This window comes from Sarcophilus harrisii, chromosome 4 (genome assembly GCF_902635505.1).
Source record: "Sarcophilus harrisii chromosome 4, mSarHar1.11, whole genome shotgun sequence".
Classification (NCBI taxonomy): Eukaryota; Metazoa; Chordata; class Mammalia; order Dasyuromorphia; family Dasyuridae; genus Sarcophilus; species Sarcophilus harrisii.
The window spans coordinates 286388624-286409093 of NC_045429.1; the positions used below are offsets into that span (position 1 = coordinate 286388624).

At 42.6% G+C, this 20470-nt stretch overlaps 3 protein-coding genes across 6 annotated transcripts; 1 reads left to right on the plus strand and 2 right to left on the minus strand.

The window, feature by feature from the left end:
* Nucleotides 1–2351: 2351 nt before the first annotated feature.
* Nucleotides 2352–7942, plus strand: RNF39 (ring finger protein 39). 2 transcript variants are annotated; one of them, XM_031965242.1, is made up of 4 exons: nt 2352–2994; nt 4944–4966; nt 5259–5365; nt 6352–7942. In XM_031965242.1, the coding sequence occupies exons 1-4, from the start codon at nt 2581–2583 to the stop codon at nt 6924–6926; spliced, it is 1119 nt and encodes a 372-aa protein (XP_031821102.1). In that variant the 5' UTR covers nt 2352–2580; the 3' UTR covers nt 6927–7942. The 2 variants fall into 2 exon arrangements, with proteins under 2 accessions (XP_031821102.1, XP_003770416.1); XM_003770368.4 differs by having other exon boundaries at nt 2354–2994; nt 5274–5365.
* On the minus strand, nt 7638–10716 carry PPP1R11 (protein phosphatase 1 regulatory inhibitor subunit 11). Of its 2 annotated transcripts, none has more exons than XM_003770366.3 (3): nt 10420–10716; nt 9599–9707; nt 7638–8966 (listed from the first exon to the last, which is right to left on the minus strand). In XM_003770366.3, exons 1-3 carry the CDS (start codon nt 10486–10488, stop codon nt 8764–8766), a joined length of 381 nt encoding a protein of 126 aa, XP_003770414.1. In that variant the 5' UTR covers nt 10489–10716; the 3' UTR covers nt 7638–8763. The 2 variants fall into 2 exon arrangements, with proteins under 2 accessions (XP_003770414.1, XP_023359650.1); XM_023503882.2 differs by having other exon boundaries at nt 10405–10714.
* Nucleotides 10717–14227: 3511 nt separating this feature from the next.
* ZNRD1 (zinc ribbon domain containing 1) lies at nt 14228–17003 on the minus strand. 2 transcript variants are annotated; one of them, XM_003770365.4, is made up of 6 exons: nt 16837–17003; nt 16604–16748; nt 16284–16387; nt 15420–15529; nt 14945–15007; nt 14228–14423 (listed from the first exon to the last, which is right to left on the minus strand). In XM_003770365.4, the coding sequence occupies exons 1-5, from the start codon at nt 16849–16851 to the stop codon at nt 14983–14985; spliced, it is 399 nt and encodes a 132-aa protein (XP_003770413.1). In that variant the 5' UTR covers nt 16852–17003; the 3' UTR covers nt 14228–14423; nt 14945–14982. The 2 variants fall into 2 exon arrangements, with proteins under 2 accessions (XP_003770413.1, XP_012405521.1); XM_012550067.2 differs by having other exon boundaries at nt 14228–14447.
* Nucleotides 17004–20470: the final 3467 nt, after the last annotated feature.

Below are 20470 nucleotides of genomic sequence, written 5' to 3' on the forward strand. Positions count from 1 at the left end.
TTATTTGTGTAATTCTCTGTCCATGAATATCTCCAAGTAGTTAACTGAAGCTAACTAAAGATATTTTGTCAGTGTTATCTATAATTGAATATATGTGTGTATGTGTAAGTGTGTAGCTGTCCTTGATCACAATTGCATGCAACTTTGTGCTTATTTATTTATAAACTCTATTGGGTAACTAGAAAGAGAGGCCTCACAGGAGAAGCAAAGAAATGGAGAGATATAGGGCAGAGGGCAGACAGGGAAAGGGAGAGACCTTGGCAGAACCAGAAAAAACAAAAGGAGAGAAGCAGAGAAGAGCACCCAAGTGGATGGAGATAAATGTAGAGAAATGAGAAAAGTAATATCAAAAATAAATGAAGACAGAATGAAAGAGTAAAAAGCCAAGTAGAAATGTACAAAGGGAGAGATGGAGATGGTCCCAAAGATCAGAAACTTGGTAGAAAGCTAAATGTTTGAGCTGAGGGACCACATACTAGAATTCTGTTGCATCTAGACAGAGGGGGATCTGGATTAGTGAAATTTAATTCAGTTCATGAACTTCCATGGAGTGGTAAGTGAAGTCTTCCTTGGAGGCCAAAGTAAAAAGGATCCTGGTAAAGACTCGAGTGCTCAATTTGGAATTGGAGAACCTATATTCAAATCCTGATTCAAACTGATTCTGTCACTATCAATGTGACGGTAGACAAATGATTTAATCTCTCTCAGCTTAAGATTTCTCATCTTTGAAAGGAAAAAATTAAGCAAGATGATTTTTAAGTTTCATTTCAGCTCTAAATCTATAATCATAGGTTTCTGTTATGACTTGGGAATTTTTTCTTAGCTGGTATGGAAGATCCTAGGAGATCTGCTAGGTAATGATGGAAGTTCAAATACCACCTCCGTTACTTGCTAACTGGGAGACCTTGGGCTAGACATTTTACTTCCATATGCCTCAGGTTCCTTATCTGTAAGTCGGAGACCAATCCATATCTTTGCCAAAAACAAAATCCCAAATGAGATCACAAAAAAATCAGACATGACTGAACAACAACAAAATGAAGGAACTGGACTAGATAGCCTTTGGAGTTTTTCTATGAATAGACACAAAAGAAGTAACTAGAAGAGAAAAGAGGAACATCACTGGACACAGGAGTTTGGGTTTGGACACAGGAGTCCTATTAGTGCAGCTGACAAAAACCTTGAAGTTATAGTCAAAACATATGGAACTGATTCCTGAATCTTCCATTTACTGGTTTTTTTTTTTTTTTTTTTTTTTTTTTTTGATGCTGAATAAGTCACTTAAGCTTTCTGGGATTAGCTTCCTCTTTTGTAAAATGAATCGTTTTAAATGATCTTTAGGGTTTTTTATAACTCTCCTAGAAATCTGTGACCTGCAAAATGAAGAGGTTGAATCTTAAAGATCTCTTTTATTCTAAATCCTATGAGCCTTTGAAATGGGGAATGAAGTAAAAAAGTCATTCAACATTTATTATTTATTCAGTACTTGGGACAGTGCTAGAGCTGTGGATGTTTAAAGGATGAGTAAAACATTCCTTGCCTATAAGAAACATATAGGCTTGTAGGGATTTTAGTCTTGTTCATAGCACAGAGATAATTATAGTAAATGGGAACATAAATATCTAAGACAATATAAGCAGAGTGCCATGAGAGTTTATTTGGATGGATCAGAGAAGGCTTAATGGAGGATAAGAAACCTGACCAATCTTGAATGATGGGCAGGGTTTGGAAAGGTGGAGATAAGAGTTAAAGGACAACCCATGAAGCAGTGGGAATTTTGACAGTAAAATTTTTAAAAAAAATTTTAAAAAATCAATGAGAGAACCCTAAGATGGTAAAGATGAAGCTGGCACACAAGACCTCCTCTTCCTCTTATTCATAAAGCAGTGCCTTTGAGGCCAGGGAAGATGGGGAAAATGATAATATAAAGCTGGGATTTAGAGCTACACATATGTATTAGACAACCAGAAACAGAATGAGGCACACAAATCCTCTGGCCTCTTTCAGAAACCAGTCTACTGAACAGTCCCCACCTTCAGTCCCCACTTGAAGGAGTGCCAGACACCTGGAATGATTCATGCCTTGAAGATGTTAGTGCAAACGCCAAGAGTGCATCTGGGCACTTTGCCCACCTTTCATTGGGCAGATGCTAGCCGTGGGAAGAAGGCATAAGCAGGAAGACCAGTGTGTGGTGGGAGACCAAAGAAGTCCAGGGTTACTTGACTCTGCCCTAGCTACATAGTGCCCCTTAGTGTTTTTATCCTTTGCTCTCGGGACTCGGGTGTCCTTCTCTTCTCCTCCCCTTTCCCTTTGGGAAGCGGGAGAACCAGATGGGCTCTTGCGCAAGGTCACGGCTTGTTGTTTACCTCCCGCAGGGGCCTCCTCCCTCTCTATAAAGCCTGTGCAGAGCCGGGGTGACGCGAAGAGACAAACACTGAGGCTGTCAGAGAGAAAGACAGACTAAAGGAGAGCCAGAACGGCAGGAAAAAGCTCAGAAATTAAGGATTTAGAGGAGGAGAAATAAGACTAGTATTGCGTTGGGGTGGGGAGAAATCGAAAGCCTCGAGTAATCAATCCACTATGGAGGTCGAAAGAACATCAGGTGGATCCTTGCCCCTTCTCCCCACGGAGATTTCGGAGTTCGGTCCCGGGCTAGTGGAGCGTTTGGAACAACTGTCTACTTGCCCTCTGTGTAGGGGGCCCTTTCAGGACCCCGTGATCCTAGCGTGCGAGCACAGTTTCTGTCGCGCGTGCTTGGCTCGCCGCTGGGACATCCCTCCAGGGTCGGGTGATAGCAACACCGCGCCTCCCATCATATGCCCCTGCTGCGGTCTCTCGTGCCCTCGCCGCAGCCTTCGGTCGAACGTGCGCCTGGCAGTGGAGGTGCGGATTAGTCGTGGGCTAAGGGACAAGCTGGCAGAGCCCGGCGCTCGGACCGGGAGACGCCGTGGGGGACGCATCCCTACCATGGGCTGTCAGGATCCGCACGGAGAGGTAAGGACTTGTCCCCGGAAAGTTGGGCGGAAGGTAGGGACTAAGATTCAGGATAAAGGGAATTGGATACTGGAAGGCTGTATGTATGACTGGATCTGGGGGCGGGAGAAGGGGAGTGGGTTGATTTACTTGGCTTCAAAGGGAAATCTGGGAGAATAATGGGGTTGGGAAAGAGACAAGCTGGAAGGCCGTTTTGGAACACATTATGGTGTTTTGAAAGTTGGAGATGAGAGGAAAGGGTGGAGTCGAATTTGAGGAGAGGATGATTTTGGGGAAGGGAAAGGAAGGTAGACTTCAACTGTAGACCCGGGATAAGTGACAGTTGAATGTCTGTGCCCTTAAATGGAGAAAAAGGTCAGAAAGTCAGGTAAGTGCAGGATCCAACACTTGGGGCTTGAGAAGTAGGTGGGACCTGGTAGAAGAAAGTGAGGTGGAAAATGAGAGGTAAGATATCTGAACTCTGAGAAGGGATTTGGGGGAATGGGGGAAAGCAAGGAGTTAAGACTCTAGGTGAACTACAGGATTTCTTGAAAACAGCTAGCACCCATGAGAGTGCACTTGGGATTGTACACCCAGATTGGAATTTGAAGCCTAGTTATTATTGTTGATCTTTCTCTCCCAGAGACTTAGGTAGGGTTGTGGGGAGGGAAGTGGGTAAGAGGTAGTGAAACCCAGGATGAGGACAGGAATCTGGCATATGAGTTCTTTGGTTTTTGCCTTGAATCCAGGATATCTTGTCTCAGGCCTCTTATTCCCTTTGAGGACCCAGGTAACCTGGCTCTTGGCCTTCTCTTCTCTTCCCTTCCTGGGACACAGAGGTGTCTAGAATTTCTTGCTGCCCTAGCCATTTCCGCCTGCCCTTTGAAGCTTTGAGAGACCTAATTAGTCTTGTGGCAATTAACATAACAAGGCTAATTGCCTCCTCCTTGGCTCCAGCCAAGACTGGTCCACACCCTCGCTAAAAGCAAGAGACCCCTGACCAAGGGACCTTAGGGCGCCATCTGTCTATTTCTTAGACTCCTCAAGAACCTAAGTGTCTCAGTCTCAGTCTCAGTTGGGGCCCACACCCCATGTCAAAATTGCTCTCCAGGCTTGTTGGGGAGTCCCAAAGTTTGGAGAGGCTAATAAACACTATTAGGGTTTTATGATGAGAGGAGAAACAGCTTTTATTAGAGAGCCTGGGAAAGGGATGGGAGTGGGGGGCAGTGGTGGAGGTAGGGGAATAATTGAACGTGAAAAAAAATGTTCTTTTGAAAGCAAAGAGGCATTATGAGCCTCTTTGGGGGGGTGTTTGTGTAAGATATAAGTTCTGGAGGATATGGGCATGATATGATGAAGGATCTAGGAATAAAGGAAAAGCCTAGTTAGGCTAGGATGAAAGAAATGAAAATGTAAGAGTTTTTGATAAGTGGTGGGGAAACAGACATACTGAGAAGAGGAGGATATTGTAGCTTTAGAATTTGGAAGTCATCTAAACCAACTTCATCCTAGAGAAGTTAGATTTGCCCAAAATTACATAGGTAGTGGCAGAGATGGAATTCAAACTTCTTCCATACTATGCTGGGGAGTACTAAGAGAGGGAATGCCTGTGAAGAATAGAATGGGAAATCTCTAGAACATTTTTTTTTTTTTTTGACCCAAGTTCACAGACTAGATAGCTTTTAAGGAGTTCTTGAAAGTGGATTTAAAAAAAAATACATCTTTGATTTGTACTAACCTCTAACAAAATTTAGTGTATTATTCAATTATTTAAAAACTTTTTTTTTTCTTTCTGGGAAGGAATTCCTAGGTTGAAAGGAAAAGATTAAGAGTACTTGCCCTAGAAAAAGAGTTCTTGCAAAGGAGGAAACGAGTGTAGGATTTGAAGGATTAAATAGGTCCTGGGATGGGGTCTTCTATTGCATCAAAGCCTAGAGCTCACCTCTATTTTCTCTTTTATCCATCCCTAGGATGTGAGGAAGACATGGAGAAGGTGAGTTCAATCCTGGATGTTCCTTTTTCTTTACTAAGAATTTCTACTTCTGAAATCAAATAATACATTAAAAGTACTTCTCCAATCTTATCTTGATATTACAGCAGCAATTATTAATTGCTTAGCTTCACCTAGGATAATCTTCCCTCCCACTCCCACTTCTCGTTTCCCCATAGGAATCAATTGTAATGAGTCCACACATGTTATGTGTGTATGTGTGTGTATCTTCTCAGTTACTAGCAGGTCTTCAGCATGAAGGTTAATGAAGTTTGTATGTGCATGTCTGTAATAGCTACATCTTTCTCAGACTTGATGCCACAAAGTCCAAACCAGAGGAATCAGATGAGGACATCCCAGATGATTATCCTGTGGTCAAAAACATGCTCCACAGACTCACAGGTGAATTGGGAAATGGGAAGAGGAAGACTAAATAGACTGGGGAGATTGCTGTCAGGAAGTTTTTGCAGATGTCTCACCCTACTTGCTTTTCTACCTGGGTCTCTCTCCCTTCCCCTCATATTCTTAGAATCTCACTCCCTCTCCTCCTACACCACTATTTTACCTTATTGGGAAGTATCCCCCCCCTGCCACCAAGGAAAACCACACGCATTTTGGCCAGATATTTCCCTTGTTGGAGATATCCAGAGAAAAATATTCTCTACTTCTGTCACTGATGTTTCAGAGGATGGGTTGGCTGGTTTCTCAAGATACCATAGATTCCTCCCCACTCCTCACTTCTGGTTCTCTTCCCTCCCAACTCCTTTACCTTAGGTTTCCTGTCAATCACTTTCACGAGGTTTCCACCTTCACGGTGTTGCTGACCCGCCTCCCTCAGCCCCACCCAGATTTAGTTGAAGCCATTTCCTCTCCACCCTTTTCTGGGTGTCTCCTCCCACCTTCTCCACACCCACTCATTTCCAACCCTACCTTCTATTCTCGGCTCTTCAGTTCTGTCCCCAAGCTCCAAACTCCAAATACAGTACTCAGGCCCCACACCTTTTCCTTTTCCTTTTCCCACCGTTATTTTCACCTGCCTTCAACAACTCAACTGTCCATTGATTTTCATCTCTAATATTCCCTTAGTTCTTCAGCTCTTCCCTGGCCTCTCAATCCCACCCTCTCATTTGCTGTCCCCAACTTGACTAAACTCAGGTTTCAAATCTTTTTTCTCTTATTTTGGAATCCCCACTCTTCATTTCTGCTTTTCTCCAATAAGTCCCTTTTACAGTGGGAATTGGAAAAGCGCACCGGATTTGGAGTAAGTGGACCAAGGGTTCTAGGCTGTTTCCCCACTTCATCTGTCAAATGATGGTAGTTAATGTGATTTCTTAAATCTTAAAAATTCTTTTAATTCTTCTTCTCTTGTTTCCCAATCCACCACCCAGCGGACTTAACTCTGGACCCTAGCACTGCACACCGTCACCTCCTTGTGTCTCCCGATGGTCGAAGCGTTTGTCTAGCTCCACCTGGGACACCTGTGCCACTGGACGGACCAGCCCGCTTCGACCAGCTCCCCGCTGTGCTAGGTGCGCAAGGCTTCAGAGGTGGACGGCATTGCTGGGAAGTGGAGACTGCCAGTGGAACTTCTTTCGGGGAGTCCTCTGGTGAAGACGACAAAGGGAGCCATTATGCCGTCGGTGCTGCTGGAGAATCTGTGCGGCGAAAGGGCCGAGTAGGCTTATGCCCCGCGGGGGCCGTGTGGGCTGTGGAAGGCCGAGGAGGCAGGTTATGGGCTCTGACAGCCCCCGAACCTACGCCCCTGGGAGGTGGAAGGCCTCCGCCCCGGAGAATTCGCGTGGACTTGGATTGGGAAAGAGGCCGAGTGGCTTTCTATGACGGTCGGTCTCTTGACCTGCTTTTCGCTTTCCAGGCATCTGGATCCCTTGGGGAGCGTGTCTTTCCGTTGCTTTGCACCCGGGACCCCCAGACCCCACTGCGCATAGTGCCAGCTGATGGCTGAACACTCCACCCTGCATTTTTACTAAGGGATTTCGAGCTCAAGTTTCCCTACTTGGGAAACTCCAGCTCTCCTGACTTGCCTCACCCACTCCCAAGAATTTCCCATTTCCTCCCAGTTAATTTCAGATCCAGTCTAAATAACTGGATGTAGAAATTTGAGATCCATTGCTTCCAAAAACTTCCCTTCCTATTAAGTCGAACATGTCATATTCCTATGGGAAATTTACAAACCTAACTTCCTACATCTCCAGCCCACTGTAACCCCACCCACAATTTCCCAAGTCACGAATATTCCTTTGTTCAATTATTGTTTCCTATTGAGCCTCACCCTATTGGAGAAACTGCCTTCTCAGCAATTCCCCAAGACCTTTCAGAAATCTCTTCCATTCCCCTTCCCAGAAAATAAGTATAAAAGGTATGGTTCTTCCTTATTTTTTTCTGGGCCCTTTTCCTGGTGATTAATTTCTACCTTGCAGCAAACTGTAAAATCTACCATTCAGGCATCTCTGATCTTGTCCATTTGGGGGAAAAGCTCTTTACTGAGAGCTGCCCTTTTCTCCGAGATTTGGCTTGATGGTATACAAACCCTCCCTACATTTCTCCCACCTCCCATTCAGGATAGGAAGAATGGTACTACCTCTCCCCACTTTGGGGGTCTCCACACAGCCCACTAAATACTCCCTTTAGTTGGCCCCATATTTAACACATTCTGTGACATTGGGTTATTTATTTTGAGAGCCTATGGCAATAAATGAAATCTCAGTGAAGAGGTGGAGTTGATTGACCTTTGTAGATAAATGGAGAATGAAGGAGACAGTGGATGACTCATTCCCAGGAATTTTGTGGAGGGGCCTATTAAGTTGGTGGTGCTCTTCTAGGCTTATTTGGGAACAGAATAAGGAATTGGAAGGAATACCAACCTCTTAGATCCCTCTTCATTCCTTCCTAGGTTCCCCTCAAAGTCATATTAGATCCAACCTCTGCAATGGGAAAACCAGAAAACTGAGGGAAATCAAACTCAGACAACAAAAATTTTAGCTTTCTTTGCCAAAAGTCCTAGAAAGGACAGGGAAATCCTTCTCCCTTCAATCCCTTCTGAGAACATTTTTGGAAAGGAATAGTTAAGAAAGGGGTAGGGAGTGGGAATTCTCTGCTGTCAAGCCTCTTTGGAAGGGGCAGCCATTTTCCAGCCTACTGATGAGATTTAAGGATATAACCTGAATCTCTTTCCAGCTGATGAAGAATTAGGATTGTATAATACTTTGGAGTAGGTGTTTTAAACCAGGATTAGAGTACAGCTTGGCAGCAGGGCAACTGGCCACTAACAGGGGAGTGGACACTTGGGTCTTGAATGGGATAGAGGCCTGGCAGTGAAAGCTGGGGTTATAATGAAGTCCACCTTCTACTGTGCTAGATTCAGAGAACAGGGGATTGTGGGTTGGAAAGATTTGAATTGCAGGGAAGGGAATTTGGCAGTGAGAACAGAGGGCTGGATAAGAATGGGGCTGGAGACTAGGATAAAAAGATGCCTGGGTCCCCCGAATACAGGGATGAAGAAAGAGGAATGAGAGTGAGGGAGCTAGATGCCTGGGTCCCTCAAGGGTGGAATGAGCCTAGAAGCCTGGGTTCTGTTATAGCAGCAAAGTCAGGACTCCGGGATTTTTACCTACCCTCCTCTCCCCATACCCTTCAGCAGGTAGAGGAGAAGCAAGGTGAGGTGAGGGGATAGGAAAGGGGGGGGGGGTAGAAGGGGTCAAACCATGGGTTTAATCCCCAAGTAGTGACACAGACACATTCAGGTCCAGATAAATGGAGGGACAACGGAAGAAGAATGAAGCTCAGTGCTGCATGGGCCCAGGTGGGGGTTGGGAGGGGTTAGGGAGGTGAGAAAGAGTAGTTGGGGGTGGGCCAGTGGTAGCACGACGCTGTCCCTTTTGGTGGCCCCGAACACAGTGAGTGTGACCACAGCCTTCATCATCTTCATCATCACTCTCTGTAGAGCTCTCACCAAAAGCCCGAGGCTTTTCATAGATACAGCAACCTAGAAAAATGTAGGGGAAAAAAAAGGAATTCAGCTCTTCAACTCAAACTCCTCTCTTACTCCATTCCTCCCTTTATATCAAGTGGAATATTTCCTTTTATTGTGTAATTAACCCCATATTTAACATATTTTGTGATCTTGGATTATTTATGAGAGCCTGTGGCAATAAATGAAATTTTGATGAAAAGGTAGAATTGGTTGACCTTTGCAGATGGATGGGGGAACATGGGAGGTAGCAGACAATGAACTCTCAGGAACTGAATGGAGGGGATTCACTTCTACTAGGAATCTCTTCTCTCCCTGCAGGATAAAATTCTTTGAGGTTCTCATTTCTCTCCTAAAATTCAGGCCTAAAAATTCCTATCACCTGGTTCTCCCTCAAAGCATCTGGTTCTCTTCTACCACCCAACCTCCCAAAGTGGAAATACCATATTCAAATGCTCTCTCTTTCATTTCCTCTAAGGACCTATGCATTCACTGTGCTTTAGCATCACTGAACCAACTCATAAGAATCTGGGACATATGCAAGACTAGGGGGGAGAGGCAATGTCTGGGATTTGGATAGTTTCACTGCTTTGGGGGCAGGCTGAAAGTATTGTCTCGTAAAGAGTCTGTAGGGTTTGGCTACTCACATTTTGATGAACGGCGTCCTAAATGCTCGTTGTCCACAGTATCACTTGACCATTCCACCTTCTTATCTGGCTTCCGTTTCCGAAGTTTAATAGTTAGGCTACGGTTTTCCTAGAGAGGTGTGTGGGAGGATAGAGAGGAAGAGGCTGAGGTGAAATGATGAAGTTCCTACCAGAAACATTGCAATATATGTAACTAGATAGTCAGGAGACAAAAGTGCACAAACAAGCACAACACTCAGGGGCTCTCAGTCTAAAAGGAGAATTATTTCTTGGTGGGTGGGGGGAGATAATCTCTGGATCTTGGAGGTATAGAAAAAACAAATGACTACCCTCCGTATGTTCTCTGCTCTTCGCGCTAATCATGATCATCAACGTAAAAGTAAATTTTCCAGGCTGCAATGGCATTTTAAGTTTCCTACGGAGTCCTGCTTGATTCCCCACGGCTTACCTCTCTCCATCTCTCTACCTTTGCAAGTCCAGTTAATGAATGGAAGGCGGGGGAGGGGGGGTACCCTGAAGCTAGGTCTTGACTATCCCTACGCCCGATCCCGTTTCACGGCATTCTTTTCCATTTACCTCCTAAATGCATCCTATCTTCCAGATCTCTCCTAAGACCCCGCGCCAAACACCTCACCTCCTGATTCTGACACCCTGGCTCCCCGCCGCTGGTGCCCCCTTTCCGAGGCCGCCCATCCCCATCCCCGCCCGGCCCGACCCGGCATCCTTTCCCTCGCCCCTCTCTCCCCGCATCCCTTTCCTCCCTCTCCTCTGTCATTCTCTCCCAGTCTACGCTAGGTTCTCCACACCCCTGTCCTCCTCACGGGTTCGGTTGTCACGGTAACCGATGTCTCGGTGACAGTCTCGCTCAGTCCAGCCGTGGTCTCGGCCATGGCGGAGGCTGAGAGTGGGAGAGCGATGTCGGGGGAGGCGTTCTCTTCTCTTCCCTGGCTCTCCGGGTGAGCGTACGCCTCCGGTGTCGGGGGAAGTGGGAGTCAGGGTCGAGTTGTTTCTCCTTTTTGGCCTCGACTTCCCCGCCCCCTGAGGACAAGCAACCCACCCCCACTTCCGGCACTTGGCTTCCGGGTATGACGTTCCTTCGCATCAGGTTTGTCCCACTGCCAATCGCAAGCGGTGAAAGGCGCAGGCGCTCCAGAACTATTTCCGTCGTAATCGGAATCAAAGTTAGTTGACGGAGAAGCCCCGGAACGCTTGGGGGCACCCTTTGGACGCAGGCGGCAACGCAGCTAGCCACTGCGAGGGCTAGATGCCCGAGCGCGCCTGAGCTAGCTGCTCTCCGTCCTAATCCCTGACTGCGCTTGGGCTATGACGAAGTCTTAGGGACTCCCATCAAAACAAACATCCTTTCCTCTTCCAGTGCAGGAAATGGGTTTGTGTGTCACGAGTCAGAAACTTGTTTGAGACCCGGAATGCACCACAAGCGATGCTGTTTCATTTGTCCCACCTTCCTTCCTTCCTGAATTATGTAGTTTGTTGAAATGCCTAAAGACCTGAAAAAATACCCCAACGGTTACAATGATCAACATTTGTTCGTGTACTCCGTATTTCCTCCTCACCCTCAGCAACAAATGCTGGAGAAAAAGCAATTTCCTAGTCCCTTTTTTGATAAGTTTTTCTCATGGTCTTAACTCGGGCAACACTTTCCATTTTTCAGTCTCGAGTTATTTACTTCTTTGGTCCTACTTTCCTGTTGCTTCGAGCAACAAAAGATGTCACACTGGATATTAAGGTTCTCATTGCCGAATTGAAAATGTTTTCTTTCCCAAGATTCCTCCCTCTCCATCCCCCCTCCCCCAATCATCTTCCCTACATGTTTTCTTTCATTCTTTCCTTAAGATACTTAACCCATTCTTCTCCCTTCCTCGCCACAAAGTAACTGTGTTTTACTGATAAAACATGTCATTCTTTGACTCATTTGTTTCCTCCAAGTTCTTCATCTCACATCTCGTTACCACTCTGGTTTCTCCTTGTACCTTTCTATACTCTTACTAGAGTAATGGATTACTCCAATTACTGGAGTAATACTAGAGTATCAGAGGAAGAGATGGTCTTCCTCATTAAGACCATCTCCTTCAATCTGGGCCCTTGATGTCCCATCTTCATCCCATCATTTGACCTATTTCTAAATCTCAACCTATGTACTGGCTCCATCCCTGCTCTCAATTATATAAACTGATGTCCCAAAAGATATATAATAGCTTAAAACTGCATTAGGACTTTGCAGACCCACTTTATATATTCCTCATTTTACTACAAAACTCCCAGAAAGGAAAAGCTATCTACATTTTTTCCACTTTCTATACTTGATCCATTTAATCTTTTACAATCTGGCTTCTGAATCCAACAATCAACTTAAATTACTTGTCTCTAGATGTTTCTTATAATCTTTAAATTCAGTGACTTCTTAGTCATCTTTTTAAGTATGACACTATTGACACCCTTTAACTGATCACACCTCCTTCTCATTCTCCACCTTTAGTTTTCCTGACATGTTTCTATCCTTGTAGAATGATGTAAAGTTCTCTCGAGCCACCTTGTCTTGGTATTAACTTCCGTGGATTTTATGTATCACAATTAGTTTTAAAATGTCTAAAACAGAATTTCTTCCTCCCCCTCTCATCTTTCTTTCCTATTTTTGTTTGTGGTGGTTGGTTGCATCCTGCTGTTGTTTTTGTTCAATTACCATTAATGAAGCTCCCCTCTCCTGTCCTTTATTTTTTGTAATCCCTAGGTTCCTTTGAGGTTCCATTCACCTAAATCTACCTAATCCTGCCCCAACCTCTTTGCTGACTTCTGATCTCTAATCTCAGATGCATTTCAGAAATCTGAAACTAGATGTCCAAAACAAAACTCATTATCTTTCCCCTTAAAACAGGGGTGGGAAAATTTTTTCTCCCAAGGACCTTTTAGATATTTGTAACATCATTCATGGGCCATACAAAATTATCAATTTAACAGAACTCGAGCAGTGGGAGGTTGTACCTAGTTTTCAACTGATCATCTGCAGTTGTCTTGGCAAATGATTTTGTGCTTCCATATCCAATATGTTGCCAAGCCTTGTCAGTCTCATCATTGTAACATTTTTCAAATATACCTTTGTCTCTCCTCTGACACTGTCACTCCTAAAGTCATCACCTCTAACCTGTTAGTGGGGGTCTGCCTGCTTTCTCTGTATTCCAAAGCCCTACCTAAAGTGTTATATCCAACTATGTTACTCCTATACTCAATAATTTCTATTTGATTTTAAAGCCCTTTATAACCTAGTCTCTTCCTATCTTTTCAGTCTTCTTACAGCTTATTCTTTGATCTCGTAGCACCATTCTCCTTGCTGTTCCATGAACAAGATACTTCATTTCTTGGATCCAGGAATTCTGATTCTAAAATTCTTAAAATGGTCTTCTTCCTGTATAACTGGCTATTTTTTTAAGTCATAACTAAAATCTCTTCTCCTGTAGGAAGTCTTTAACAATCCCTCTTAATTCTAGTGGCCTATTTATCCTAAATATAGTTTGTTGGTATATATTTATTGCCTTTTTTCATTTGAAGATCAGCTTTGAGATGACAAAAGGCATTGTCTGTTAGTACCTTTTTAGTACCTTTAATGCTTAGAAGAGTCTGGCACACAGTAAGTATTTAGTAAATGTTTGTTCCTACACCTATCCTTTGTTAATACTCTTCCTTCCCATCTCATTACTTTCTACTTATCTGTATAATCCTTCACATACAACAGAATGTAAACTCCCATAGAAGGCAGGGACTAATTGGGTCATCTTTTGGTCTTTTATCTCCAGCATCTAGCCAAATGTCTGGCATATAAGTAGATACTGAATGATATCCATGTGAACTGAAATGATAGTCCTGCAATACCAGTTGACCAAATGTCCCAAAGATGTGTTTCTTGTTGCCTTCATTTTTTTTTTTTTTTTTGCTGAGGCAATTGGGGTTAAGTGACTTGCCCAAGATCACAAAGCTGGGACGTGTTAAGTGTCTGAGAGGATTTGAACTCGGGTTTTCCTGACTTCAGGGGCTAGTACTCTATCCACTGTGCCACTTAGCTGCCCCCCATATTTCTTTTTTATTTACTTTTCCTAGGAGAGCAAATGCATTGTACTTTTAGTTTGTCTTCTGGTTTAATATAAAATGAATGTAAAGGTCCATACAATTCTTTTAGTTGTATGTTTACTTGTTGGTCATTAGACAAAAATCTCTATTTGAGTTCCTCTCTTTTCCATCACTCTACCACTGTAAAAAGAAACCACTATTACAGTGAGTCATTTCATATTTTTCTGTTTTATGATTTATGGTAGTTATCACCAAAAAATCTGTGTTCTTGAAATTAGGCCAGGCCTTGGGAAGCAGATGTGTTTTTGGGATGGTATCTGAAGCCTTTCTAACTAAGCAGAACCTGTCAGAACTTTCAAGAACCCAAGATTACTGCATATAATAATAATAACATAATAGGACTTTGTGAAGAAAAATACTCATTGTTTAAGCTATGAGATACCCTTAGACAACTGATAAAGCTTGTCATCTGTACATATATTTCTGGGAACCTTAAAAATGGATAATGAGCTAAATCTAAAATTACAAAACAGGAAGAACTGGACTGCCTCTGGGAAACTGCATAGTTCTTTTAATAATTCCCCAAGCTTTTCTCCGAAACAAAGGCCCACCACCCTCTTAAGTTCTTCAGTGATATACTTAGAATCTCTGAGGCTGAAACCGAAGATATACTCCAAAGCCTTCAAGAACTCAGGTCACTTCTATATCATATGCCATCGAAGCAGGCCTCTCCGGAGGAAAAATGCTGAAACACATTACAAATGAGAAACTACATAGGATAAGTTAGTTATAAAATATTAAATCAAAGAATATGACCAGAGTGAAGTAAATTAGTTATAACACAGGGAGACAATCAATGAACAAATAGCCTGTGTGCTCTACCAGTATCCACATAATAACAAGAGCTTGTAAAGGCCCCATGAAAGGATTAATGAAAATAAGCAAAAAAGAATCCCATGGGCTAGGCAAGGATGGGTTGCATTCTGTATCACTGGAAGAATACTCAAACTTAAACTCCACCATCCTTGCACGACTGTCTTGCTCTCCTTCTCTTCCCCTTCCTGGGATCTTGACCACAAAAATTTGAATTGAAAACATACTAGATTTACAGAATTACACAGATTTAATCACACACAGCCACACACACAGACCCCTTCTCCCCCCCCCCCCCCCCCCCCCCTCAAAGAGAGAGTGGTACCACAATAGCAGATAAGGATTTAGGATGTGAGATAAGTCTAGAACCTCAGCATTTAACTAGGGACCTACCTTTCAAATAGAAGGGACTGAATCCAAGAGAGTAGAGATCAAGAGTCTTCTTTCTCTTGAAACCTAAAGAGAATGGCTTATCAGATTAAATACAAAGTACTTCCTTGCATGCCAGTCAGATACTGTTCCCATAAAATGTGTTTTCTCAGAAAAGACTCTTCAATTTGGGCAAAGTAGAGGGGAGAATGAATGTGATTATTTATAATCACAGTTTTCTTATTTAAAAGTGTCATGAGGACACCATGAAGTAAGTATTAAAAAGGACTCTAAACCTCAGACAAATTTAATGATTTATCCATGGTTACAAAGTTAGTTAAATATCAGGATCAAAATTTCACAATTTTATGACTCCTAGGCCAAGGACACAATACACTATGAGCCATTGAGAGCTTTAACTGGATCCAGATGTGAGATTCATGTCATAACACTTTGGGTAAAGAGGGGTTGGAGAAGGAAAGAATAAACCTTTGCTTACCTGCAGTTAGTACAGGTATAAAAGACAGTCTGTCCTTCATCAGCTGAGCGCATCTGCCGGGTGTGATATGCCATTCCCTCATGACCACAATTGGAACAACGCCTATCAATCTGAGAAACTAGTAGATTAGAAGCATAGCTCTCTACTCAAAAATGTTCAGTGATCCCTTAATACCTATGGAATTTAATACTAACTTCTTCCTCAAGCTTTTAAGGTCTCCCTACCACAGTTGGTTTCTAATTACCTTATCTTAACTATTCCCTTGCTTGGGCTCTACAACCAGACAAGACGGACTACTTACTAGCTGTTTCTTGATCTCATCTTGTTCTCTTTTACTTCCATGCCTAACTGTAGCCTATTACCCACCTCAAAAAATGTGTTCCTACCACATTTTCCTACCTGTTGAAATCTTTTTCTTCCTTTAAGGCCCAATTGTTAACAGCAGAAAGTACAATGAATTTAGATATGAGATAAAATCCCAACCTGCCCAGTTCCATAGCTCTGTTTCTAGGCAAGTCAAAGTCTGTCTAGGTCATAATTTTATCTGTTTTGAATGAACTCGGACTAGATAATTTCTTAAGGTTCCTTCTACCTCTGACAACCTAAGATTTGCAACTCCTCTATGAAACCTTCCCTTATCTTTCAGTTTAGCTATTAATCTCTACCTTTTCAAATGTTCTGGCTCCATTTTACATGACTTAGATTTAGTCTTTACTAATCCACTTTGTCTCAAAGTATATACAGTGCAAGCCTCTATTATATTTAATGATATGATGCAGTATGTGGGAAAAATGTTTATTGAATTTGCTGGCTCCATCCATTCCCCGTGGACCCATGAACCTAACACAGAAGGCCTCAACTCACCACTGGCCCCTGCAACTCGGGCCCCTCTTCCTCTGACACTATCAAAGCTGTTGTTCCCAATTTATGGAACACGATCGAGGTCTCCACCACCTTCCCTTCGAACTCTGTAAAGGAAAGAGGGTGGGAGGGAGGAGGGGGAAGAGAAGACTGCTCCGAGTTACTTCCCCCAAGGCGGGATCTCTCACCGCCCTTGTCCCTCCGGGCCCCAGCCCTTGTTAACGACATCTTCAGGAGTTGTCCCTAATACTCTCAACCTCAGGGACCCCCCTATAATCTTCCTCCATGGAGACCCCGTGTGCTCTTTTCCAGAGACCTCTTACCCCGCACGTCTATGGAGAAACCGCATCTGGGGCAAGTCACGGTGTCCAAAGCTCCTGGGAGAGGCAGAATGGAGCCACACTCGGTGCAGAAATCCGAGTCCGAAAGGAAACTGGAAGAGGCTGCAGAGGGATCCATGGCGAAGATCTGAGAGAAAGAGAGCTACAATGTAGCAATACCCTGCCTGCCCCTCAGCGCCCTCCCGTATGCTCCCAGGGGGCGGAGCGTCTGTTACCCTGGGTCCTAGCATTCCGCTTCCAGGAGCAAACGCGCAGCGGCAACCGCGGGCCGGAGCAGCAGCCTAGCACGCTAACTCCAGCAAACGCGCCCCGCGCCCGGGAGAGAGTTTGTTTCGCCAGAGATTATAACGTCACAGAGAAAACACGTGAACTCCATCATCTTGGCGCGTCGCGAGATTTCAGCGTCACCAGCAGCCCCGTTACATCAAGCGTACGGGTTAAAGCTCTGTATTCTAGGCCTTTAAATCCCCCCCTTCGCCCTTTCTTGCCCCAGGTTCCCTGTCCCCCAGCCGAATTCCCTCCAGCCTAGTTACTTTAAGGGCTTGTGGTCCCTAAGGGCCTTTGTCCCAGTTGCACGCAGTATCCATATTGGTGCCGTAGCCGAGCACAACGTGCTTATGTAGTTTATTTTTGCCCCTCCTCCCTTCCTGGGCTGAGGAGTGGGTGATGGTGTCAGAACCATTTAGAGAGGGGGAAGGTATCCTGCAGAAGAAGGGCGATAGTTTTAACTGAGAGGCACAAGACAGAAACAGAGAAAAGACAGAAATGAAAAGAGATCAAAAAGGATGAGGACTGAGAAACGTCATTAGATTTGATAATAAATTGGTCCCTACGAACCGATCCGTTTTGGTTGAGTAACAAGAGAGATTGAGAACCCAGAAGATTCCAGATCAGTGGTGCTCCCCAGAAAGAGAAAGTTTGAAAGAGATGGAACTTGCTTGTCCTGAACTTGTTTTTTCCTCACTGAGAAAATGTAGATGGAAGGGGGTGAACATATAGGGGGCAGCCTGGGTAAAGGGAAGCAATGTCTCAATTGGTTGGGCTAGGTAGAATGTAATTCACCATTTTACCAGACCTTTGTTGATCACTTTTAACTTGTCATTCCTTGGTCTCCCAGGAGGCTCCCTGACAATCTCAGATTACTCCCTCTGCTAAGAGTAGCAGGAGATCAGAACCTAGTTATTAGAACTCTGATGAGTTCTAATCTATCAGAACTCATCTCTTCTCCCATCTCAAACCCTTCATTTTCTTTTTGTTCTTTTAAACGTGGTAGAAATATATATTAAATCCAATATATGCATACATTACTTATACAATTAACTTGCTGCACAAGAAAAATCAAATCAAACTGGAAAAAAGAAAAAAAAATGCAAGAAAATAACAAAAAGAGTGAAAATGCTATGTTATGAGCCATACAATTCCCACAATCCTCTCTTCCTGTCCTGAAGATCACTGGAACTGGTCTGAATCATCTCATGACCATCAGAATTGATAATCATGTAATCTTGCTATTGCCATGTACAATGATCTCCTAGTTCTGCTCATTTTACTCAGCATCAGTTCATGTAAGTCTCTCCAGACCTCTCTGAAATCATCCTGCTGATCATTTCTTACAGAACAACAATATTCCATAACATTCATATGCTATAACTTATTTAGCCATTCTCCAACTGATGGGCATCCACTCAGTTTTTAGTTATTTGACATTACAAAAAGGGCTGCCACAAACATTTTTGTACATGTGGGTCCCTTTCTCTCCTTTAAGATCTCTTTGGGATATAAGCCCAGTAGAAAAACTGTTGTATTAAAGGGTAACCACAGTTTGATAACTCTTCAGGCATAGTTCCAAATTACTCTCCAGAATGGTTGGATTATTTCACAATTCCACCAAAAATGCATTAGTGTTCCAGTTCCCCCCCCCCCCAAACATTTGTCATTATCTTTTCCTGTCATCTTAGCCAATCTGAGAGGTGTGTAGTAGTTTATCAGAATTGTCTTAATTTGCATTTCTCAGATCAATAATGAATTAGAGCACTTTTTCATGTGACTAGAAAGGATTTCAATTTCTTCATCTGAAAATTGCCTGTTCATATTCTTTAACCATTTATCAATTGGAGAATGGCTTAAATTCTTATAAATTTGAGTCCATTTTCTATCTATTTTAGAAATGTGGCCTTTATCAGAACCCTTGAATGTAAAAATGTTTTCCCAGTTTATTGCTTCCCTTTTGATCTTGCCTGCATTAGTTTTGTCAAACCTTAATTTTCATACAGAAAATAATAGAAACAAAGAAGGAGGATTTCTATGGGAAAATATGATACTCCTTTTCATTAGAAATTGGGAAGGAGAGGTGATTTAGGTATACAAGAGTAACATTACTCTTTGTGTGTGTGTGTGTGTGTGTGTGTATGTGTGTGTGTGTCTAAAATTTTTATTAATTTTTTTTGATCCAGTAGTAAATAGGATAGAGCATGTGGTCCACACAAGTCAATGCAGAGAAATATTTACAGCAGCATTCTTTGTCAGAGTAAAAGTATTGTAAATAAAAGTGATGTGCATCAGTTGGAGAAAGCCAAATAAATTCATATATATTGATACAATGGAATAGTAAAGCACTAAGAAATGAGAAACATACCAACTCCTGAGAAACATGGGAAGATTTTTTTTTTTCAAACTGTTCCAAAGAAAAGAAAGTGAAGAAAAGAGAACAAATGTGATGACTGCAATAAAGTTAAACACTAGAGGTTTTCAGACCACTGTCAGGACTTATTTTGGCTTCAGAAGACCAAAAATAAAATTTATCTCTTCTAAGTTGGGAGAATGTTAGACAATTTGTACAAAATGAAGAATACATTGGCCATGTGATGAGTATGTTGGTTGGTTTTTCTTGAGTTTTTTCTTTTGTTATATATATTTATTTTAACACACATTGTTTTTTGAATAATGTTGTGAGAGAAAAGCAGAGCAAAAGGGAAAAACTCTGGAAGAGATTAAAAAAAGAGAAAAAAGAAGTGAACATAGCATGTGCAGATTTACAGTCTCCTTCTTTTTCTAGATGCAGATGGTATTTTCTGTCCAAAGTCTATTGGGATTGCTTTGAATCACTGAGCCACTGAGAAGAACTAAGTGTTTCATAGTTGGATCATCACACATTCTTGCTGTTATTGTGTACAATGTATTCTTGGTTTTTCTTGTTTTGCTCAACATCAGTTCATGTAAATCTTTCCAGGTCTTTCTAAAATCAGCTTGTTAATTTTTTTATAGAACAATAATATTCCATTAACTTATTTAGCCATTCCCTAATTGATGGGCATCTACTCAGTTTCCAGTTCTTGGGTAGCATTATTATTATTTTTTTTGCCTGAGGCAATTGGGATTAAGTGATTTGTTCAAGGTCACACAACTAGAAAGTGTTGTGTCTGAGGTCAGATTTGAACTCAGGTCCTCCTGACTTCTAGGCTGGTGCTCTATCCATTGCACCACCTAACTGAACTGCCCCATGGGTAGCATTACTCTTGAAAGTTTCTGTGGTTAACTAAGGATTTAATGAACAGTATCTCTGATATTCTAACTTAGGTTATGTGCAGTATTAGTGGAACTCAGGTTATGTGCAGTATTAGTGGAACTCAGTCTGGCTTTACCAAATCAGTTGATCCATCAACAAGCATTTATTAAATATATTTGTTTTTGTAAATGTAAATTTTGTTTAGTCATTTTTCAGTAGTATCCAGCTTTTCATGGAATCTCACAGATATTGTAACAATTCCCTACTTCCTAAGTTAACTACAAGGATCTTCAAGATTGATGCTGCCCATGTAAATGTAATAATAATTACCTAATGATTTTATA